Below are 25910 nucleotides of genomic sequence, written 5' to 3' on the forward strand. Positions count from 1 at the left end.
TGATTTCGGAGATGCATCTTTTGTAAAACACTATGGGTTTGATAGAGAATATTCGAAGATGCATCTCTGGTAACTTCCTGAATGCATTCTATGCATCAACATTGTTCTAACTTATATATTTTTTGAGACCAACTTATATTATAAGTCATTTTAAGTCAATTTTGGTCATTTAAGAGTGCCATAAATTGATCCAAACATATACATCCATTAAAAGTATAAACTATAAGTTACTCCGAAAAAACGAAAAATACGACCATACATGATTAGTTTCAAAAATATGAAAAATTATACAAATAAACATAAATGATTGGATATGTTCAATCCCTCGATTTCTCCTCCGCCTGTATTGCAAGGCTTTTCCGTGCCTCGACCATAATACCTTTTACAAGGGCCAATTGGAGATTGAATTCCTCAAAAAGTTCAGCCTTTATACTCGATCTCACCATATCCACAATACGACAAACCGACAACACATCTTAAATGTGGTAATCCCTAGCCTCAAGTATCTTCTGATTAGATGACCTAGGTGGTCTTCCAGGAGCGTCTGGTGTCTTGATACGACATGATACCCTATAACCATGTGATGTAACAGTCTGCATAAATCCATTGTACAAGAGCTAACACTCTACGATACTCGTTTGATACCAAAATGACTATCGAGATCTTTAAGTATGACATCAAGATCTCTGCGGTGGATGCTGGAAGGAGCATACTGTGAGGGGTGTCTCTGAATAACTTGCAAATACCTAACTTGGTGCATCATTTTCTCGGGAAGATACACATACATAAGAACTTGACCCCTAAGTCAACCATCTAGAGTATAACAAAATGACGTTCTGGTGACGCGTTTGACGGTGACATTCGTACGAGCACAAGGAAACATCATCGACTACGTGACAATTAAGATACACTCGGAAATGGTCAATCACATGACTCCCTCTGTACAACGCAAACACACAAGCATATGGGTAATCCTCAGTGTAGTCAGGCTCAGGTTCCTACCCAAATATACGAGGAAAGTGAGATATGATCCACACTTGAAAATAGTTCAGATAAAATATTAGTAACAAGTGTAACACAAGAGTTATGTAAATATTAGTGATAGTAAATTAATATAAACAACATGCAACATCCTGTTAATTTCTTTGTCTTCCAAATACATGTTTCGCCAAATTTCGTGTACAGGTAGACTAAACAGACGGTCCTCAGTTGTTCTCGTGAATCTTCTTTTAGTCGATGAAATATTTAAGATATACCACATCAACGTAAGGGGCATGAGACGTAATCCATGGTGATGGTCATCTCACCAATAGAAAGGTGAAAAAATGACGTTTCTAAATGCCATTTCTCTATAAATGTCGCCTGCATGCCGTGGGTTATGGTCTTGTACGCAATAACACATAAATAGGCAAGCCTAAAGTAGCAAAAATCATCTTTGAACCAATCATGTTCGGTCTGTTCCAATTTTAGAATCTTCTTTCCGTGGTTTACGGATTTTAAACATGGACACTCCTGTAAAAATAAATATATCACTATCAATCACGATTAAATTAATATAAAACAGATACAATACAAAAGTAAATAAATATACCTCTCTTTCCTAGACATGCCTAACAACATGTTATTCATGGAGACGAAGTAAGAGGGTGTCAAATGGGCCTCTTGGATAACCATCTACAGTGGAATCCACATCAACAACGGATTCCCCCTGATTGGCTTTATAAGCTTTATGGGGCTTCAGGAGCTTTAGGGGATTCATAAGCAGGGGACACGTGGCCCCGTGAAGAAGATGCCCGAGACATGAGACTTCGGGAAATAAAAGCAGATGGTTGTGAACCTCGACCTTGTAAACTATCAAACGAGGTAGCATAGACTTTTGGCCTTGTGAGTATGGCCCTGGCCCCCTCACGTCATACAAACGCGTGTTGGGACACACAGCCGAGCCTCAATTTATCCTGGTTATTTTAGCCGTTGTACCTGTAATAAAATCATAAAATCACATCAAAATGCAGTCAGACCAAATTTGGAGATACATCTCCGTAAACTAGTTTAGACAAAATCTGAAGTTGCATCTCTCGGTAAACTCAGGAGTTGCATAAATGGCAGAAACCCCATTAATGCCCTAAACTCCAATCAAACGGGAATGCATATCTATACCAACAAGTTGTTTCGCATGTAATTACTACCTAATGCATCTTACACAACCTATTATAGCTAACACATTCATCATATCTCAAAAAATAAATGAAATGAGAAACTTACTAAATGAGAGTTATGGATGAAAAACTTCAATGAAGTGAGTGGAATGACCTAAAATTGAATGTAGTGAAGCAATAATAGTGTTGAACCTTTAAAAATGTACTTGAAGGAACTCGCTCACGAGCTCAAATATAGTTTTAGTAAGTTTGCAGCAAATGAAGAAGAAATGAGGATGAGTCTGACGCAGGTATATAAATTAAACGTGTCCGGAGATGCATCTCCATAAAATTCACTAAGTTTTGAATTAATGATGTTTATGGAGATGTATCTCTGTTCTCACCCTAATATTGATACGGAGATGCATCTTCGGATTAAATTTTGGCAAAATAATAGTGACTAACCAATCTGCGTTGAAATGTGTGCAAAAAAGGTGCTTCCGAAGATGCATTTCTGAATTATAGGAGCAATTGTGATTTTTCACCGTGTTGGAGAAACACCCCATGGGATGTAGAGAGTAATTCCTTTAAATCGGTCATGAGTAAAGTGGAGTTTTTATGGACCGTACTAGAAAGCCTAAAGTAATACAAACTTACATTTTGCATTAGGGATTACTTCTTTCACCTTTAGTGGTGGAGAAACACCATATGTAAATTCGAAAATACCTTTACGAATTCAAAATAAAATTATATCTCACCCGCAAATGCTTAAGATCAGGAGGCTTAGGATCTCTGTAGTCACGCGTGAGCCGTGACTTAAAGTCCCTCCAGCATGTACCAACATAAGTTGTCCATTTTTTTTCAATTTATCATCATTGAAAAACTCAAAGTTCAATACATTTACATCAATAAGTATGTATTAGTAATTATAGAAATTAATATCGAATTGATGAATATTAAAATTAATACCATAACGTCTATCTATATGCTATATTTCACGTTTTTGTGCTTTTTTCCAATCATCTATCAATAGACTGACTTTGCTATGTCCAAGGAATTCAACATAACTCTTAAAAAGAAAATAAGTAGTACCATTAATGTGAAATATATGACATTAAACTCGATAGAAAATTTGATATCCGAGTTGCAGAATTTTGTTAATTTTGTCATTATTGTGGCACCTCTCTGTTTTCTTTTCTATTTTCCGTCTATAGTTTGAGAATCATTTGTATGAGTTTCATTTATATAAATTTCGTCGCTAATAGATGAAGAATAAGCCATCTATCTTCAAAAACAACAATAAAAGATTAACTCAATCTCTTAACCAAACAAATGTGACCATACACATTCAACAACAACAACAACATAACAAATGTGTCACATACACATTCAACAACAATAACATAAACAACAACAAATCCATAACAAATGTGTCTAATACACATTAATTCAACAATAATAACATAAACAACAACAACAATAACAAAAGATTTATTCAATCTTAACCAAACAAATATGCTCATACACATTCAACAACAACAACAATAACAACAACATAAATATTCAAGAAGAACAACAATAAAAAATATTCAATATCAACAACATAAACATAAAACATTCAACATCAACATAAAAATATAAACATTAACAACAATGGCGACTAAAGTTTACTAGATGCATGTGGAAAAAGTTTACGTACCAGAAACATGATGAATAAGTAAAAGAGCTAAATAAATGTTGTGAGATTCTTCATCTTCCTCCTCGACGACTGTTAATCCAAGAATGATGAATTTGGTATCGTCTTCCTCCTCGACGGTACGTAAGCCAGGAACGATGAAGTTGGTTGAACGATGAAGATGAAGATGACATTGGTTGAAAAAGGTATGGTTTCATCCCATTTTGTTAATGAACGATGAAGAAGCAGTTGATTGAAAAATGATGTTGTTTTGTTTCTAAGCGCGGAATGTTAGGGTTGAAAATGGTTTCACTAATGGAAATGAAAAAATGGCAGTTGAAGAGATAAGCTAGTTGTGTTTCTCGTAAATGAATAAGGCATTCCACCATGACCACTTAAAACAATTGTGGTGATATATGCTTTACTTAATAAAATTTTATAAAAAGTGTCAGCTTTTAAGCATTTAATTTTTTTTAAATAAAATGAAATATATATCACATCGGTCGGATTAAATAACCGTAGTGATATCTCATTTTTATTTATTTAAAAATTAATCAAAATAAAAGGCACAACTAAAATATTAAAGAAAAATATATCACAACGGTTGGATTAAACAACCGTAGTGAAATCACATTTATTTTTTATTTAAAAATAAATCAAAACGAAAGGTGCAACTAAAATATTGAAGAAATCACAAATTTGCCGCCGCTGTTATTAGAACTCATGAAAGGTTAAAGATATCACCACGGTTGGTCTAACCAACCACGATAATATGCTAACAATTTTTAATTTAAAAAAATATTGACGTCTGAGTTTAGAGATGTCATCACTGTCCTTCAAAGGACCGTGATAACGTGAGCGTTGTTGTAAATACTTTTTGTAGTAGTGACTACAATAAATGTATAATTTTTAACACATTCCCTTACGCTCAGATCTCAATTAGTTTAAGCATGGATGATGCGGAAAACCTAACGAAATTAAGATAGATTGTAATACCATGATGTAAAATAAGGTTTTGATATATTCAAAATTATAATTATAATAATAAAGTAATGTTATTTAAATAGAAAGAAAAATACATAGGTTTTTCTTAATGGACCTCAAACTAATATTATATTTTATTTTTCAAAACTATAAAATAATTAGGTCTAAAATATGGAGAGCAGAGATCCCAACAAAGTCAACACCCCTACTCTTACCACCCTCAAAATAAAATATTTATTAAAAACTCCAACAACAAAAAGTGCAGTGCATATAAAATAAAATAAAATTAATGAAACCTGAAAGAAGGTAAAATCATATTTTTCTTATGTAAATATTTTCCAATATAATATAACATAATAAAACCATCATAAGCAAAAATAAATATTAGTCAGATCGTCATATTTTAAAATGAAAAATTATAATTAAATGAAGGCAACTAGACCATATGACTTGGATCTTCCAATGCATAATATTCAGATTAGAGAAAGTATGATAGACATTGCTTGCTGTACTTTCCTCAATTACTGGAGGAGGAGAAGAAGGTTTCCTCTCTGCAGCCAAATTCAATCGCAGCGGCCAATCCTGAACCTCCTGAAAATATTTCAAGGAATGTGGTTATATAGTTAGACTGAAATATCATAAGACTAACATGAGATCGCAAAATTAATCTCCCGAAATTGTTCTTACCACGCCGTTCATAGCCTTCAAAGCAGCCTGTAAATCCTCAGCAGTTTCAAAAGTAACGAATCCAAAACCTCGAGATCTTCCATTGTCCTTCTCATAGACGACTCGAGCACCCAGTAATCCCGGCTGTTCAGCAAAGGCATCTCTAAGATCCTGAGAGTCCAGTTCCCAGCCAAGGTTTTCAGCATACATCTTGTGAGGACTGTCTACAAAGCCTTTGTATTTGTTTCTATTTATTTTTCCCATTACTAACCTTTCACCACAATTATAATCAATAAAATCAACTTTCAACTAACTATGAATTGATTATTTAGATTAGAAAGCTCAACTATGACCAAAACTTTGATGAGCGTATACCTTTTATTAGGGGTGGCAATTGGATCCATTAAGAGAAAATTCATCCAATCCATCCATCAAAAAATCCATCAAATCCATCCCCTACATAAAAAATTAAGTTAATGGATTGATCCAATCCATCCATTTATAAGCATGGATTGATCCAATCCATCCAACACATTTTAATGATCCAATGAATTTTTTTATCTAATTTTAAAAAAAATATTTTTTTTCAAATATTAAATTTTTTTTATAAAAAATAAAAAATAATTTCTTTTTCGAAAAAAAACTTTTTTTTTTGAAAATACAAAAAATCGATTTTTTCCGAAAATTTAAAAATAAAAAAAATTCTTATTTTTAAATTCGAAAACTGATATTTTTTTTTTACGAATATAAAAAAAAATTAAAATTATTTTTTTATGAATATAAAAAAAAAATTAAATTATTTTTTTTCAAAATTACAAAAATATATTTTTTTTTGAAAAAAAAAACTGATATTGTTTTATTAAAAAAAAAGTAAAAAACTTTTTAAAAAAAATAAATTTTAAAGAAAAATTTTAAAGAAAAAAAAAATAGATGGATGGATATCCATCCACTAAAAATATGATAATGAATGGATTAGATGAATTTTTATTCTTAATGGATGGATTGAATTGGATATTTTTAAAAAACTTTTAGTGGATTGTTAATGGATAATGGATTGTTTTGATCCATCCATTAACGATCCAATCCATATCCATCCAATCCATCCATTTTGCCACCCCTACTTGCAGCTAGCTCAAAATAATAATTTATAAAAATATATTTTAGAAAATAAATTTCGAATATCTTGGAGTATTTTATGAGTATCAATATCCAATATATTCAAATTTCAATATTTTTCTCCTTTTATATTATCCACACTTCTTAGAAAAAATACTCTCTCTAAGTTATAAAACATTTGAAATTTTTTATACGAATTATGAAACATAATTAATTTTGTATGATTGAGAAAAATTATGTATGACTTTACAATTTCGTTTTTTATTTATTACCTATATAAAAGAGAAATTTAAATAATTAAAAATATAAATAATAATAAATGATAAACGGTAATGTTAAGTTAAAGTTTTAAAATAATTTATAGTTTGGGACAATATTTTTCTTTGGTAAAATGGGGGATACAAATATGAAAGTAAAGAAATGAAAGTAACAATAGGCTTATAAAGTTAGTACAAGCTAACCTTATCCTTGACACCTGTCAAACCAAAACCCTCAACTCAACAATGGATGCTTTACTCCAATAGTTACATTGTTCCAATTCCTTTCTCAACTCTTCATCTTTCACAAACTCAATGGCTTCTACTACACCTTCTGTTTCCTCTTACATCTGCAACAGAATCTACAACCTTTCATCCACACACTCTTCCATTTCTCTCACCACAAACTTCCCTCAAAGACCCATATCCTATAAACCCCTCAATCTCATCCTCAAGTCTCAAAGTTTCACTCTTTCCCCTCTCACACTTCAATCTCTTCAACCCCCATTCGCTGCAGCAGATGCATTTGAAACTAATGTAGACACCACAGTTTCTCAACAAGAGGAACAAGAAACAGAAACAGAACAGGAAACATCTGATGAACCAAAGAAAGAGGAAGAACAGAAAGTGTCAACCTCAGACAATGCTGGAAGACTCTACGTTGGAAATTTGCCGTTTCGAATGACTTCTGCTCAATTGTCTGAGATCTTTGCAGAAGCTGGCACTGTCGTCTCTGTTGAGGTTTTTTCTGTCATTTTGTTTTACATAATTTATTTGATTTTTTTACTATTCAATTGGAAAATTCAATTTTTTTATGTGGATTTTATTTCAATATGATATTTCTGTGTTTTATTTGATTGAATTATATAGGTGGTGTATGATCGAGTTACCGCCAGAAGTAGAGGATTTGCATTTGTTACAATGAAGAGTGTTGAAGATGCTAAAGCAGCAATTCAAATGTTTGATGGTTCTGTAAGTCTTCTACAATAGCTTGTAATTAGTTTGTTTTGATTCATTTATGCTCATCAAAGTTTTGGTCATAGTTGAGCTTTCTAATCTAAATAATCAATTCATAGTTAGTTGAAAGTTGATTTTATTGATTATAATTGTTTACAGCAAGTTGGTGGTAGGAGTGCTAAGGTGAACTTTCCAGAAGTGCCCATAGGAGGTGAAAGGTTAGTAATGGGAAAAATAAATAGAAACAAATACAAAGGCTTTGTAGACAGTCCTCACAAGATGTATGCTGGAAACCTTGGCTGGGAACTGGACTCTCAGGATCTTAGAGATGCCTTTGCTGAACAGCCGGGATTACTGGGTGCTCGAGTCGTCTATGAGAAGGACAATGGAAGATCTCGAGGTTTTGGATTCGTTACTTTTGAAACTGCTGAGGATTTACAGGCTGCTTTGAAGGCTATGAACGGCGTGGTAAGAACAATTTCGGGAGATTAATTTTGCGATCTCATGTTAGTCTTATGATATTTCAGTCTAACTATATAACCACATTCCTTGAAATATTTTTAGGAGGTTCAGGATCGGCCGCTGCGATTGAATTTGGCTGCAGAGAGGAAACCTTCTTCTCCTCCTCCAGTAATTGAGGAAAGTACAGCAAGCAATGTTGATAGTTCACCTTCATCTCCTCCTCCAGTAATTGAGGAAAGTACAGCAAGCAATGTTGATAGTTCACCTTCATCCCCTCCTCCAGTAATTGAGGTAAGTACAGCAAGCAATGTTGATAGTTCGGAATTGGTGTCTAGCGCAAGTGCATGAGAAAATATGTTTGATCAAAGTTTTGCCTACAAAATGCACATCATTTAGCTTTTCTTTTCTCTAAACTATATTATCTGTCAAAGTGACTTGTACACTAGATTTTCAGACAGTTGTGAGATCTATACATATGAGGGGTTAATGTCAATTATATGGTTCGTAATTGTGAAGAACAAACTTCCAGAATTTGATGGGCTAAGATTTATTCAAGTGAAGATTTATTTAAATATACCTTCTATGGAGGGTGTAAACTAGCGTTGAAATGAATGCAAAATGATTTTTCATTTTTATGAGTATAATCTCAAATGGAGAGTTCTAAATAAAGGGAGTAGTCACATAAGCATTAAAATTACACCGATTTTGAACTTGTGCTGATTAGTTACCACAGAAACATAGGTACAATTTTCCAAGGCAATAGAGAACACGGGTCGAAACAAACCATGACCGGCATAACTCAATTAAAAAAACATAGTTGCCTATTGGAATCTTTTGGCTTCTCTAGTATAGGTGGTTTTTATGTTACATGTTTGTGAAAATAGAATACAACAATCTGTCACTCACATACTTGGCAGACTGCCAAAACAATTTCAGTTTCACTTCAAAGATGCTATATATACGCTCTTCCAAGAAAATGTTGGATGGAGTAGCTGAGCATCTAAACAGGTTTGAATAACAGCAAAGAGAAGAGCCAAACGATCAACACGATTGTCATCTGTTTTTTATGCAGAATTATCGCCAGCTAGAAGAGCATCAGCTGCAGAATCCATGTCGTGCGGGAAAAACATCCTGCAAAGCAGTATTTTCCTTAGAGCTCCAGACTATATAATAGATAAGCAACACACACGATAGTATACTAAAAGAATCAATTTTTTTGCGAATCAAACACCAGCTTATTAGGTAAACAGCATGTCATTCAATTCATTTCATTCTATATACTAGTAGTTTAGGTCTAGGTTCAAAACAGTCCACCAGTAAAAACTCTTAGCATCTCATAACTAGGGGACGTAATCCCACACAATGAAATATTAATACTAATATCTGCCTTAAGAAAAAGTTCCCTTAAGTTCATTTTTGTTGAAAAAAGTATAGACATCAGTACAGCCCACTAGTAATTTAGTTTTCCAAGCAAATAAATAGGATCAATGATTCTATAAGTGATCACTGATCAGTTCATTCAGTAATGGACAAATCCAGAGACAAGCTATATTACCTGCAAGTGTTGTGGTACAATGTTCTACTGAGGTTATCCGTGTCATTGATGCCTTTACAGCCAGCAACCACCTCAAGAACTTGCCTGGAAAATTACAGTCAATCAGACATATTTCCAGGATAGTCTTTTAAGAAAATGAAGGCAACAGATTAACAATAAGAAGATATTTCTTGAAGCAATAGTTACACATTGGTAAGTGAAACCATACAAATTACCTAACTAAACAAGGTTCATTGCGGCCTTTGACCATGCATTCTTGATCATACTTCTCTTTCTTCTTAGAAGACCATTTAGATTTAACAAAACCCATTCCGGCATGAGTGTTCTTTATTTCACAGTATGGTGAGTCTGTCTCAATCATCATTCTCTCAATAGGAATACCCTTGACAACATCAAGGTTCTCATTTGCCTTCAGAGAGCACCCATTTATGCCTGTCAGAGTACCCAAAAATGTGTATCATTCATGGGTGGGATTTAACTATAATGTTAACATTCAATCATCACAATTCCACACCATTCATATGTCTATCTTTGTATTTTGATATCAAAACACCAAAAACAACTTTGAACACAGCTTTCCTCAAGTGCATTTATCTTTTTGCCTCATGAAGCTTGCAATAGCATGATAAAAGTTCACTTGTGATTATATTTTCAAAAAGACAGCACCTAAACTTAGACATGCCAAGGTGCTCTAAAGTGGGTTAGCAGCAAATATAGTAAAGCTTGAAAAGATGGATTTACCAATGTACATTTTATCAAATGAGAGAAGCTTAACGCACTCATCCGTAGTACCAGTAAATGAATGGGTGACACCACCAGAGAACCTGTCACAAAAGCAGAAATGATTACTCCATTTCACATCCCAAAGTGATTAGGCCTCGAGGTAATTTTTGTAACCCTTCAAAAGATGGGTTAAGAGTTTGGAAAGAACCACATGTATCGTCAAACAAACCTGCCTGGTGCAACTTGTTCTGATAGATGTTGGACATTTTATACCATTTTCCCCCCAATTCCCAAACTTGAAAGGGTAAACAACATAGCTAAGGTTGGCAATGGTACTTTCTAACCAATACGACAAAGTACATTTCTCGAAATGAATAAAATGATAGGCTAAACAAGACGCAGGCCAAAGCAATATTATTTGAATATTTACGATTTCAAAATAGTGAGATCCAACAATCACACCTGTCTTTATTTTTCTCAACTATTTCACAGAAATCTTCAGCTGCTGCTCGCATGTGCAAAAACATAGGCAATTTTGTGATGTATGCCAATTCAAACTGCTTCTCGAAATACCTAGTATCAGAATAAGAATGAGATAATTCATTAATAATTTTAATATTTAAAAAAAGAGTAACACGAAGTAAGGGTAAAAGATTCTAAAGTGACACATGTAGCAACAGATAAACTGTGCATACTTCTTTTGAATCTCTGCCGGGCAAAAATGAAGTCGGTCATAGTCTAATCCACATTCTCCAACTGCAACCACCTGGCAATTGAAAAGAAGAAAGAAGAACGCAAAGTTATTTCTAAAAATGCTTACTTGGACATTCGTTTCAGAACTAGAATACAAGTTCTGCCACTACATAACAACATACATTGTGACATGTCTAGAACTTAAAAACCACTTAAGAAATCAAGATTTAGATCTATGTAGATCTGACATGCACAAGAAAATCTAGTTAAAATAAGATTAGTAGTTTTCTTACTTGCTATAGTTTAAGCATACCTTTCCTTTCTGAATTCCCTCTTTAGCCAATGACAAAAGAGCTTGAAAATGATTTTCTGGATCTCCACTCTCCTCAAATTCCTAAATCAAAACACCAAGTCACATTTACAAGTGCTATTTTCCATCTGACCCAATGCAGTTCAGGGTATGTTGGATGAGAGTTTTGGAGGAATAAGTCTGTATTTTTCTATATATTTGAGATTTTGAAAAAATTGAAATAACGTGATATACTATTATATAACATTTCAATTACACAATTCATTTTTAGAAACATTTTACAGCTTCCTTTATTTAGGTAAAAAGCCCTTTCCTCCAAAATACTTCATCCAAACATACCCCTAAAAATTAAAAGAGAAAAGAAAATAAACCTTGCAACGTGTTGGATGCACACCAACTGTACAGAAAAGTCTTCCTGTCACCGGTCATAAAATTATCATCACAAAAAGATTCTATTTAGAAAAACAGTTTAATTAAGCGCTTACAATATAAATGCTTATGATAAGCATTTCTATAACAAAAAGAAAAAACAAATTCAAACAATTTTCATACAAACTATAAGCTGTTTTTATAATTTCATCTGAAGAGCTTCTGAACTAAGGTGAAAAAAAAACTTATAGACAGTAATAAGTTCATAACTCATAAGTTGTTTTCATAAACTCTCTCATAATCATAAGTGATTATGCCAGTAGCTAAACCCAAATAAGTCAATTTAAACAAGCCCTAAAGCCAAAAAGTAATGAAATGACAAACCATCTGTTTCAGCAATGGCAAGAGCTTCCCTTGATTCCTGAAGAGATCCACCAGTTACCTGCAACACAAATAACATACATAATTAATGAATGATTTAAGCAGAAATGAAAACTGGCAATGCAATTTATACAATGATTCTGTGAACACCAGCAGCCCAGGCCCTGTTCAAAACTGTTGGTATATCAGCAACATGACATTGTTTTCCATTGTAGATTCCCTTAAACATGCCATCTGCAGTGATTTTGAATTAATATGATGATTACTATTGAAGCACACAAAGTGTTTGATAAAATGCCTGACCTGTGAAGTTGACGGCTATATCTGCATTTGTTGAGAGAATTAACAATTATCAGTTACGAAATTGAAGTTCTTAATTGTGAATCTAATTCAAAGCGTGTTATAGTTACTCACCTATCATCCGAATAGCTGCCATGTTTGTTTCGTTGCCTTGTTATCTCACTCGACAAGAAAAGGACCGATAGAATAGAGTGAAGTATGCGCTAGAGAAAAAATGCTAAACTTTCGGTATTGCTATCTACACCCTTGTAATTTACCAGCTACACCCTGCAACATTGTTTGTGAAAAATACTCACTACGAAGAGTTTTAGTCTGCAAATTAGATGTATATTGCTACCAACACTCTTACAGAATACTTCCCACACCCCTTGTGTGTATTTTTTATACACCTTCCAATATTGTAATATATACTTTTAATAGTATGGATGGTTTAATATTATCTCATTTTACAATAAAGTTTGACTATAAATACTTTAAGAATAATGTCCTTATGTTTAATGGAATCTCATGATTAAGTCGTACTTAATGTTTCATTAAACGGACTAGCTATTTTGTGAACTTTATTATTTTAAAACAAACATAACAAAGAAATACCTTTTATTATTAATAAATAATTCGATACAAGTTCCAAATTCTAATAAAACTATTGGCCTTTAGGGCTTACACCAACAATCGTCCACTAACATTAGAGTCAATCAGGCATACACCTAATACTCATAGATCTAGTATGGCCATTGTAACACCCTTCTAAAATACCCCAAATATTTAATTAAAAATAATAAACATATAACAATTCAGAGTAATTATGCCATTCAAGGGTGTCACACATAATATTCACACCATTCAACAATATAACGGTCATGCTCTTTTATTAATTCAAAACATAAACATTTGCATAAAACGCAGCGGATAGAGATCTCCTCAATCATGTAAAACATGTAACATTCACATGTAAATTATTCAACAACATAAAACAACATAATTAAAAGGTTCCCTCCCGATGTTACATCTATCAGAGCACGACCCACTAAGGAGACTACACTAGACTCCAAGCATTCGCTTCTACTCAACTCATTTCTCGTTACCTGAAAAATAGTTGTAAGGGTGAGTTCCTCAATCAATATAATAAGCATTATAGAATATAATGTCATGTTAAGTAATTTAACACATTAATCACCCTAATCGCAACATACAATCAGTAACAGCACATCAGCTCAACATCATACTCAACACCAACATAAAGCACAAGTATAATCTCAAATCATACTCCATAACAACACCAACACACGTATAATATTGGAATACATCCATTCATATTATACGCCATACATACATTATGCAATGAGACTCCACACATGCGGTACCGACTATTCTTGAACATATAGTTCAAGCTCACCGATCCCTCTAGATACGGCTACTAAGCTCACTAGTCCCACTCATTTGAGACCTAGTGACTCACTCACTAATTCCTCACCATGGGAATTAGCTACAGCCCCGAAGGCTAGACTATGCACACTAATCCTCTAGCATGCAAACATCAACAACAAACCCACAATGGTTCACTCACTAATTCCTCACCATGGGAATTAGCTACAGCCCCGAAGGCTATGCTATGCACGCTAATCATCTAGCAATGCAGCATCAACAACAATTCACAATGGACATATGCTCACACTCTAAGCCATACAACAGTCCATTCACAAATACATGCATAATATATACATTCATAGCATTATGCATATCATCATACATCATCAACACATGTATCAACACATCATTATCATGTCAATCAATTAAACACAGTATTAGCACACTCTACTAATACCTATACTGCTCAAAACAACGGGAAATGATCCCTACTACGTCATACATCAGCTAAGTTACATCACTCAGCCTAAACAACCAAAAACTGCACAACAACAGTTCAGAAAAACCCCAAGTCTGCCCATACGCGTATTGCCTATGCCCATACGCGTATGGCGCATTTCCTCGCCCAACCCATACGCGTATCATCTATCTCATACGCGTATGCTACGCGTACCACTCTCCCGTACGCGTACCAACAGAGACAAAATCTACGTTCAAAATATCATTTTCCTCACCCATACGCGTAAGGCCTCATCCATACGCGTACCAGCCACATCATACGCGTATTGCCTAGTGCCATACGCGTATGACCAGAAACCAGAATTTCCAGATCTGCAATGGCTTTCTCTGCTACGAGATCTATCCAATTCAACCTTCCACAATCCAAATTTTACATACAATTCATTCATCTCATCTAACACGAATCATACACTTTCGATTTCACAAATTGCTAACCTTTCTACCTCTAATTCCTACGAATTTCTTCCATTTAAATCCCAATTTCGTTCATCCCAAAAGTTCACAAATTCATCATACATCATTCAATCAGAGGCAAATCAATGGTTTCTCACTACCCATCACATATTATCCCATAATACCCATTAATCGGTGATAAACCCCCCTTACCTGAGTTAATCCGGCGAATCTCTGAGCTCCAAGCTTTTCCTTCCTTCAACCTTCGTTCTCTGGCTCTTTGCCCTTTTTCCACTTTCTGTCTCTTTTCCCTTTTCACGTGAAAATAACCCTTTTTTTACCAAAAAATGGGATTTTCTAAATTCCAACTTATATATTTTCCAATAATTATTATCCCAATAATAATAATAATAATTCAATAATTCCAAAATAATAATAATAATAATCCAATTATCTAATTAAATTAATAAATATATTATTAACTTAGTTTAAATAATTATCATATTATTATCGGGGTGTTACAACTCTCCCCCACTAAAAGAGTTTTCGTCCTCGAAAACATACCTCAAGTGAACAACTCTGGGTAAGACTCCTTCATCTTACTCTCCAGTTCCCAAGTCACATTGCCACCTGCTGGTCCTCCCCAAGCTACCTTCACCAAGACAATCTCTTTACCCCGCAACTGCTTCAACTCTCGATCCTCAATCCTCATAGGTGATGTCTCAACAGTCAGGTTATCTCTCACCTGGACATCATCTACTTGGACCACATGCGACGGATCATGAATGTACCTCCTCAACTGAGATACATGAAAAACCTCATGCAAATTCGCAAGTGACGGCGGTAAAGCGATACGATAGGCTACCTCCCCTATCCTCTCCAAAATCTGATAAGGACCAATAAATCGAGGTGTCAACTTCTTCGACTTCAAAGCTCGACCAACACCAGTTATCGGAGTAACACGAAGAAACACATGATCTCCCTCTTGGAACTCAAGTGACTTCCTCCTCTTGTCATGATAACTCTTCTGACGACTCTGAGCAATCCTCATCTTCTCCTGAATCATCTTAATCTTTTCCGTAGTCTGTTGAACAATCTCCGGTCCAACCACAGCACTCTCACCGGACTCATACCAACATAAAGGCGTCCGACATCTCCTACCATACAAAGCTTCAAACGGTGCCATACCAATGCTCGAATGAAAACTATTGTTGTAGGTAAACTCAATCAAAGGCAAATAACAATCCCAAGCACCTCCTTTTTCCAAAACACAAGCCCTCAAAAGATCCTCTAATGACTGAATCGTCCTCTCAGTCTGACCATCAGTCTGCGGATGATATGCAGAACTCAATCTCAGCTTAGTTCCCAAAGCCCTCTGCAAACCTTCCCAGAACTTCGATGTAAATCTAGGATCTCGGTCCGAAACAATACTAGACGGAATACCATGCAAACTTACAATCTTCTCAATATACAACTCGGCTAGTCTCTCTAACGGATAATCCATTCTGATCGGAATGAAATGAGCCGATTTCGTCAATCTATCAACAATCACCCAAATAGCTTCAAAATTCTTACTTGTCCTCGGCAAACCAGAAACAAAATCCATACTGATACTATCCCACTTCCACTCTGGAATAGCCAACGGTTGCATTAGCCCAGACGGCTTCTGATGCTCAATCTTCGACTTCTGACAAGTCAAACAAGAATAAACAAAACTCGCAATTTCTCTTTTCATTCCCGGCCACCAAAATAACTTCTTCAAATCATGATACATCTTCGTAGCTCCAGGATGAATACTCAAGCCACTACGATGTCCTTCCTCCAGAATACTCTTCTTAAGTTCGGTAACATCCGGAATACACACCCGATTACCAAACTTCAAAACACCATTCTCATCAACTCTAAATTCACCACCTTGACCTTGATTTACTAAAGTCAACTTATCAACCAAAAGCATATCGGATTTCTGACCCTCTCTGATCTCATCCAGAATACCACTCGTTAGCTTCAACATTCCCAATTTAACACTATTGTGAGTACTCTCACACACCAAACTCAAGTCTCTAAACTGCTCAATCAAATCCAATTCCTTAACCATTAACATAGACATATGTAACGATTTCCGGCTCAACGCATCAGCTACTACATTTGCTTTACCCGGATGGTAATTCAAACCAAAGTCATAATCCTTCAGAAATTCTAACCATCTCCTCTGTCTCATATTCAGCTCTTTCTGATCAAACAAATACTTTAAACTTTTATGGTCACTGAAAACTTCAAATCTTGACCCGTACAAATAATGCCTCCACAACTTCAGAACAAATACCACAACTGCCAACTCTAAATCGTGCGTCGGATAGTTCCTCTCGTGAACTCTCAGTTGTCTCGAAGCATAAGCTATAACCTGCTTATTCTGCATCAACACACCACCCAAACCTAACAATGAAGCATCACAGTAAACCTCAAATGGTTCCGACGAACTCGGTAATATCAGAATAGGAGCACTAGTCAACCTTCTCTTTAACTCTTGGAAACCTTCTTCACATTTTGAGTCCCAAACAAACGCTTGCCCCTTTCTAGTCAACATCGTCAACGGTAACGCCAACTTAGAAAATCCCTCAATGAACTTCCTATAATAACCAGCCAATCCCAGGAAACTGCGAATCTCAGCAACAGACTTCGGAGCTTCCCACTTAGACACCGCTTCTATCTTAGAAGGATCAACAGCAACACCACCTCTTGAAATCACATGACCAAGAAAACTAACCTCCTCTAACCAAAATTCACACTTGGATAGTTTAGCAAATAACTTCTTTTCTCGTAGAACTTCTAAAACCACTCTCAAATGCTCAGCATGCTCTTCTTCAGATTTCGAATACACCAAAATGTCATCAATAAACACCACCACAAACTTGTCTAGGTACGGATGGAAAATCCTATTCATATACTCCATAAATACTCCAGGCGCATTAGTCACACCAAAAGGCATTACAGAATACTCATAATGTCCATACCTTGTTCTGAAAGCAGTCTTCTGAATATCCTCAGTTTTCACACGTATCTGATGATATCCCGACCTCAAATCTATCTTGCTGAACACACTCGCACCAACCAACTGATCCATCAAATCATCAATCCTCGGCAAAGGATACCGATTCTTGATCGTCACTTTATTCAGTTGCCTGTAGTCCACACACAACCTCATAGTACCTTCTTTCTTCTTAACCAATAACACTGGTGCACCCCACGGTGACACACTCGGACGAATAAATTTCTTGTCCAACAGATCTTCCAACTGACTCTTCAATTCAGCTAACTCAACAGCAAACATACGGTAAGGAGCCATCGATATCGGCCTAGTACCAGGTACCAAATCAATCGAGAACTCAACTTCACGCTCTGGCGGCAATTCATTCACTTCTTCAGGAAACACATCAGGAAAATCACACACCACGGCTAGATCGCCAATCACTAGTTTATCTTTAGCCTCCAAAGTCGCTAACAGCATGAACAACTCTGCCCCATCTGCTACTTCCTCATTCACCTGCCTTGCTGATAGAAATAAACTCTTTCCTTCCTCAATCTCAGGAAATATCACAGTCTTATCAAAACAATTGATAGAAACTCGGTTAAACACCAACCAGTTCATACCCAGGATAACATCAACCTGTACTAGTGGAAGACATACAAGGTCTATCCCAAAATCTCTACCAAAAATACTCAAAGGACAACTCAAGCAAACTGAAGTAGTAGTCACTGAACCCTTTGCAGGAGTATCAATCACCATACTTCCAAGCATCTCAGATATCTCTAACTTAAGTTTCACAGCACAATCCAAAGATATAAAGGAATGAGTAGCACCTGTGTCAATAATAGCTACAAGAGGAAAGCCATTAATATAACACGTACCTCGGATCAAACGGTCATCTGCAGAAGTCTCAGAACCCGATAAAGCAAAGACCTTGCCTCCCGACTGATTCTCTTTCTTCGGCTTAGGACACTGTGGACTGATATGACCCAACTCTCCACAGTTGAAACAAGTTACAGTCTTCAACCGACACTCTGCAGCCAAATGACCACCTTTTCCACACTTGAAACACTTCATCTCAGCACTGGTACACTCATGGACACGATGTCCAGCCCGACCACATCTATAACACTTAGCAGGAGCACTAGAGTCTCCCCCACTAGGCCTCTTCATCCCACTCTGCTTCTGAAAACCTTTGCCAGCTGCATACGGTTTTCCACGATCATTCTGACTCTTGCCTTTCCTATCAACTCTCTGTTGATAGCTCTCTGCTCTGGCTTTGGAATCCTGTTCAAAAATCCTGCAACAGTCAACCAAGTCAGAAAACACTCTGATCCGCTGATATCCAATAGCCTGTTTGATCTCGGGACGCAACCCGTTCTCAAACTTCACACATTTCGAAAATTCTCCAGCAGCTTCATTATAGGGAGTGTAATACTTCGACAGCTCTGTGAACTTAGCAGCATACTCAGTAACAGACCTGTTACCCTGCTTCAATTCTAAGAACTCTATCTCTTTCTTTCCTCTGACATCCTCTGGAAAGTACTTCCTCAGGAATCTCTCTCTGAACACAGCCCAAGTGATCTCAGCATTCCCAGCAGTTTCCAACTCAGTGCGGGTAGCAACCCACCAATCATCAGCTTCTTCTGACAGCATATGCGTACCGAACCTGACCTTCTGGTTATCGGCACACTCAGTCACTCGGAAGATCCTCTCGATCTCCTTCAACCACTTCTGAGCACCATCTGGATCGTATGCTCCCTTGAACATTGGAGGATTGTTCTTCTGGAACTCACTCAGTTGACGAGTAGCTCCCATCCCCATAACATTCGGATTTCCTCCAAGTACTCCAGCTAGCATACCCAGAGCCTCAGCAATCGCAACATCATCTCTACCTCTTCCAGCCATCTCTATTCTGAAAACCCAACAAGCTAAAACAATAAGTACTGATAGGGTTACACAACACCTATCCCGTACCGGGAAACAGAATAATTACGACTCGACTCGACCGACTATGCTCTGATACCACTAATGTAACACCCTTCTAAAATACCCCAAATATTTAATTAAAAATAATTAACATATAACAATTCAGAGTAATTATGCCATTCAAGGGTGTCACACATAATATTCACACCATTCAACAATATAACGGTCATGCTCTTTTATTAATTCAAAACATAAACATTTGCATAAAACGCAGCGGATAGAGATCTCCTCAATCATGTAAAACATGTAACATTCACATGTAAATTATTCAACAACATAAAACAACATAATTAAAAGGTTCCCTCCCGATGTTACATCTATCAGAGCACGACCCACTAAGGAGACTACACTAGACTCCAAGCATTCGCTTCTACTCAACTCATTTCTCGTTACCTGAAAAATAGTTGTAAGGGTGAGTTCCTCAATCAATATAATAAGCATTATAGAATATAATGTCATGTTAAGTAATTTAACACATTAATCACCCTAATCGCAACATACAATCAGTAACAGCACATCAGCTCAACATCATACTCAACACCAACATAAAGCACAAGTATAATCTCAAATCATACTCCATAACAACACCAACACACGTATAATATTGGAATACATCAATTCATATTATACGCCATACATACATTATGCAATGAGACTCCACACATGCGGTACCGACTATTCTTGAACATATAGTTCAAGCTCACCGATCCCTCTAGATACGGCTGCTAAGCTCACTAGTCCCACTCATTTGAGACCTAGTGACTCACTCACTAATTCCTCACCATGGGAATTAGCTACAGCCCCGAAGGCTAGACTATGCACACTAATCCTCTAGCATGCAAACATCAACAACAAACCCACAATGGTTCACTCACTAATTCCTCACCATGGGAATTAGCTACAGCCCCGAAGGCTATGCTATGCACGCTAATCATCTAGCAATGCAACATCAACAACAATTCACAATGGACATATGCTCACACTCTAAGCCATACAACAGTCCATTCACAAATACATGCATAATATATACATTCATAGCATTATGCATATCATCATACATCATCAACACATGTATCAACACATCATTATCATGTCAATCAATTAAACACAGTATTAGCACACTCTACTAATACCTATACTGCTCAAAACAACGGGAAATGATCCCTACTACGTCATACATCAGCTAAGTTACATCACTCAGCCTAAACAACCAAAAACTGCACAACAACAGTTCAGAAAAATCCCAAGTCTGCCCATACGCGTATTGCCTATGCCCATACGCGTATGGCGCATTTCCTCGCCCAACCCATACGCGTATCATCTATCTCATACGCGTATGCTACGCGTACCACTCTCCCGTACGCGTACCAACAGAGACAAAATCTACGTTCAAAATATCATTTTCCTCACCCATACGCGTAAGGCCTCATCCATACGCGTACCAGCCACATCATACGCGTATTGCCTAGTGCCATACGCGTATGACCAGAAACCAGAATTTCCAGATCTGCAATGGCTTTCTCTGCTACGAGATCTATCCAATTCAACCTTCCACAATCCAAATTTTACACACAATTCATTCATCTCATCTAACACGAATCATACACTTTCGATTTCACAAATTGCTAACCTTTCTACCTCTAATTCCTACGAATTTCTTCCATTTAAATCCCAATTTCGTTCATCCCAAAAGTTCACAAATTCATCATACATCATTCAATCAGAGGCAAATCAATGGTTTCTCACTACCCATCACATATTATCCCATAATACCCATTAATCGGTGATAAACCCCCCTTACCTGAGTTAATCCGGCGAATCTCTGAGCTCCAAGCTTTTCCTTCCTTCAACCTTCGTTCTCTGGCTCTTTGCCCTTTTTCCACTTTCTGTCTCTTTTCCCTTTTCACGTGAAAATAACCCTTTTTTACCAAAAAATGGGATTTTCTAAATTCCAACTTATATATTTTCCAATAATTATTATCCCAATAATAATAATAATAATTCAATAATTCCAAAATAATAATAATAATAATCCAATTATCTAATTAAATTAATAAATATATTATTAACTTAGTTTAAATAATTATCATATTATTATCGGGGTGTTACAGCCATCACGCTTCTGCTATGCAAGAAGCTTTGTCAGTGGGTCAACGACATTGTCAAGTGTTGATATTTTGCACATCTTTGCATCTACTCTATCTTTTATCTCTCGAATAAGGTGATATCGCCTAAGTATGTGTTTGGATCGTTGGTGAGATCTAGGATCATTAGTTTGTGCGATGGTACCATTGTTATCACAATAGAGATCAATAGGATCTATAATGCTAAGGACTATGTCAAGTTCACTAATGAACTTCTTGATCCAAACAACTTCCATTGCTATATTTGAGGCAGCAATATATCCGTCTTTGTTGTAGAATCAACAATTATATCCTTCTTTGAACTTTTCCAACTCATAGTGCTAACATTTAAGCAAAATACATAACAAAATTGTGATCTGAAGTCATCCTTGTCTGACTAGAAGCTAGCTTCCGTGTATCCAATTACAAACATCTCTTCTTGACCTCTATATATCAAGAATGAGCGCTTAGTACTTCTCAAGTACTTAAGGGTATTCTTGATAGCAAACCAATGAGCATGATCGAGATCATACTAGTACATATTCGTTACATTTAAAGCATACGAGACATCTGTTCGAGTACATAATATGGCATACATGATACATCCTATTGCAGATGCATATGGAATCTTGTTCATGTGATCCCTCTCTTCCTTAGTTGAAGGGGATTGTGTTTTTTACAGACTTAAGTCATGTTGCATATGTATAATCCTTTCTTGGAATCATGCATATTAAAGCGTCTCAACATTTTGTCTATGTATCTAGTCTTACTCAGGCCAAGTAGTTTTGTGATCTATCTCTATAGATCCTAATTCCAAATATATAGGTTTCTTCACCCAGATCCTTCTTAGAACAACGTTTCCCTAGGCACGTTTTCACTTGTTGAAAGGTATGGACATCATTTCCAATGAGTAATATGTCATCTACATATAATATTAGGAAGAAAATCATGCTCCCATTAACCTTCTTGTAGATACAAAGCTCATCTTCATTTTTAATAAATCCATATTGTTTTACTATTTCCTCAAAATGAAGATTCTAGCTTCTGGAAGCTTGCTTCAATCCATAGATTGATCGTTATAACTTGCATATTTTTTGGGCTTCTTCCGGTATGTCAAATCCTCCAGGTTGTGTCATGTACACATCCTCAAGAAGATTCTCATTAAGGAAAGCAGTCTTGACATCCATCTTCCATATTTCATAATCATGTATGCAATGATAGCAAGTAAAATCCGAATAGATTTGAGTATTATAACTGGTGAAAAGGTTTCACCATAATCTACAACATGAATATTGTTATAGCCCTTAGCAACCAGTCTTGCCTTATAGGTATGTACCTTACCATCAATGTAAGTCTTCTTTTTGAATACACAATTACATCCTATTGGATTAACTCATATATGAGCCTCTACCAAGATCCAAACCTAGTTTGTGTACATGGAATCCATTTCAGATTTCATGACTTTTATCCATTTCTCATACTCAGGACCAGTGATGGCCTTTTGGTAGGTCACAGGCTCATCTTGGTCCATGAGTAATGCATCATCTTGATCAGTTACGAGATAACCATATCTCTCAAGTTGGTGACTATCCTGTTTGACGTACGATGGTCTTGTTCTACCTGAGTAGATTACTCTTCCATAATTACATGTGTTTCTTGCTCTAGTTCCTCCATAGGTATATCAATACTTTGTGATTCTTGAATCAAGATCTTTTTTCCATCTACTTATTATTTTGGAAATAAAATCCTTTTATAGGAGTACTTCAGTTTGAGCGACAAACACTTTTCCCTCAGAAGGATTGTAGAAGTAATATTCTCTACTTTCTTTAGGATACCCCCACAAAGAAGCATATATCATATTTGGGCTCAAGCTTAGTTGAAATTTGTCATTTCACATAAATTTCGCAACCCCAAATCTTAATGAAATACATATGTGGTCTCTTACCACTCCTTAATTCAAATGGTGTCTTCTCAAAAAAAATTGTATGGAACATGGTTAAGTGTGTAAGATTTGTCAATAAAGCATGTCCCCAAAAGGAGTTTGGAAGATGTGAATCATCATGGATCAAACCATGTCTAACAAGGTTCTGTTTCTTCTCTCGGATACACCATTCCATTGTGTTGTTCCAAGAGGAGTTAGTTAGGATATAATCTCACACTCCTTTAGATGTTCATCAAACTCTAAGCTTAAATATGCACGACCTCGATTTGATAGAAAGGTTTTAATATTCTTGCTTAATTAGTTTTGTACTTCATTTTTAATTCTTTGAATTTTCCAGACGACTTAGGTTTATGTTTATTTAAATACACATAATCATATCTACTATAATCATCAATAAATGTGAGGAAGTACTAAAAATCTCATTTGGCTGGTGTGTTCAATGGTGCACATACATCAGTATGTACGAGGGCCAAAATATCACTTGCCCTTTCACCTTTTCCTATGAATAGGAACTTTGTCATCTTTCCAAGTAAACAACATTTGAATGTCTCATATGATTCATAATCAAAAGATTCCAAGAGTCCATCTTTGTAGAGTTTGGAAATGCGCTTCTGATTTATGCCGTGATTAACAGTTCTAGCAAATGTACTAGTCTCTTCGAAGTAATAAGTTAAATTTGTTTCCATAGTGATTATGAATTTTAACAAGGTAACTATCGTGCGAATTAAAGTGAACAACAAGAGGGGTTTAAGATTGCTTTGTGTCATACGGTGAACTGGACTTTATCGGATTTGTAATCGCAATGTCGCGGTTAGCAAGAGTCGCCACCGACTTTTCTTTTATCCAATAAGGAAAGGTGGAAAAGAACAGGAAAGACCTTAATTTAGATTCTTAGGTTCGGGAGGTACGTTATACAAAGGGAAGGTATTAGCACCCTTTGTATCCATGGTTACCCATGGGCTCTTAATTGCTCAATCATTTATGTTTTTCTAGTTTGGCAAAGTGGTTGAGAAATGTGTAGGAAAATGTTTTGAAAAAGGAGAATTTAACTTTGTAATGATTCTTGTATGAATGTATACAAAGTGGTCATCTCATTTAGTTTTTGAAAATAGCTTAAAAAAATAGTTTGGAAATGTGTGAGGTGTGAAAAGTATTTTAGGTTATGAATGAGCAATTAAGGGTTATACCTGTCCGAGGTCTTTCCGGGCATTTCCTATCCTTATGAGGGTAAAACTGTCCTTACTATTGAGAAGTAAGTAGTTTTATCCTTTGGATGTAAAAGGGTCATCGTAGGGTCATCGATTGGTCATTGAAGGCAACATTTGTAAGGATACCTTAGCATTCGAAGGGACGATCATCATTTAACCGTAGGCTACACCGAAGGGTCATCGAGGGACAAAATCGTATTTTCGAAGGCAACATCCGAGGGACTATGATTTATTTTATGATGATTTAATCGAAGGGCCATTGCTAAGTGTATCCCCACATTCGCGGGACATGACCGTATTACGTAATCGTGGGGTAATAAAGAGAGGTCCGATGTTATTTATTTAAAGTCCGGATTTTAACAATTAATTAAATAGCCGTAATCAGTTAGGTAATTAGGTCCACAGGAAATCAATGAAATCAATACATTAAAAATCAAGCTTGGTGATTCAAGATGAATCTCCATATTAAACTTAGGTCATCCAAAAACCATCTCCTCAAGAATGTCCACACCTAAAGCGGCATGCCTAGCCGGTTATTTCTTTGGAAGTATGCTAGCGTTTACATCATGCAACACACGGATTAGAGCATTGAGGCAAAATACAATTGGAAATTGCCCCATAAATAAATATAACAATCAGGAAGTTAAGCCAAATAATGCAGAATCATGATTAGATAAACATAAAATGGGCAACAAAGAGACAAAGCAGCCCCTGTCCCGTTCGCCTCTGCTTCGCCTAGCGAAGGCTCAGCGAAGGC

General features: G+C 36.0%; 3 protein-coding genes and 1 long non-coding RNA gene across 4 annotated transcripts; 1 reads left to right on the forward strand and 3 right to left on the reverse strand.

The window, feature by feature from the left end:
• Window positions 1-1114: 1114 nt before the first annotated feature.
• LOC127128760 (uncharacterized) lies at window positions 1115-3798 on the reverse strand. The gene is made up of 3 exons (XR_007806028.1): window positions 2894-3798; window positions 1592-1977; window positions 1115-1512 (listed from the first exon to the last, which is right to left on the reverse strand). It is a non-coding gene; the product is annotated as an uncharacterized LOC127128760 (long non-coding RNA).
• Window positions 3799-5084: 1286 nt separating this feature from the next.
• Window positions 5085-5864, reverse strand: LOC127132011 (33 kDa ribonucleoprotein, chloroplastic). Its single transcript, XM_051060873.1, has 3 exons — window positions 5814-5864; window positions 5482-5769; window positions 5085-5385 (listed from the first exon to the last, which is right to left on the reverse strand). The coding sequence occupies exons 1-3, from the start codon at window positions 5862-5864 to the stop codon at window positions 5191-5193; spliced, it is 534 nt and encodes a 177-aa protein (XP_050916830.1). The 3' UTR covers window positions 5085-5190.
• Window positions 5865-7009: 1145 nt separating this feature from the next.
• Window positions 7010-8745, forward strand: LOC127128758 (33 kDa ribonucleoprotein, chloroplastic). Its single transcript, XM_051058125.1, has 4 exons — window positions 7010-7574; window positions 7704-7805; window positions 7950-8258; window positions 8355-8745. Exons 1-4 carry the CDS (start codon window positions 7149-7151, stop codon window positions 8598-8600), a joined length of 1083 nt encoding a protein of 360 aa, XP_050914082.1. The 5' UTR covers window positions 7010-7148; the 3' UTR covers window positions 8601-8745.
• Window positions 8746-8934: 189 nt separating this feature from the next.
• Window positions 8935-12842, reverse strand: LOC127128759 (uncharacterized). The gene is made up of 12 exons (XM_051058126.1): window positions 12698-12842; window positions 12587-12607; window positions 12417-12517; window positions 12287-12344; window positions 11905-11948; window positions 11537-11617; window positions 11226-11296; window positions 10993-11103; window positions 10549-10631; window positions 10023-10239; window positions 9808-9891; window positions 8935-9383 (listed from the first exon to the last, which is right to left on the reverse strand). The coding sequence occupies exons 1-12, from the start codon at window positions 12717-12719 to the stop codon at window positions 9317-9319; spliced, it is 960 nt and encodes a 319-aa protein (XP_050914083.1). The 5' UTR covers window positions 12720-12842; the 3' UTR covers window positions 8935-9316.
• Window positions 12843-25910: the final 13068 nt, after the last annotated feature.

Source organism: Lathyrus oleraceus, chromosome 3 (genome assembly GCF_024323335.1).
Source record: "Lathyrus oleraceus cultivar Zhongwan6 chromosome 3, CAAS_Psat_ZW6_1.0, whole genome shotgun sequence".
NCBI lineage: Eukaryota > Viridiplantae > Streptophyta > Magnoliopsida > Fabales > Fabaceae > Lathyrus > Lathyrus oleraceus.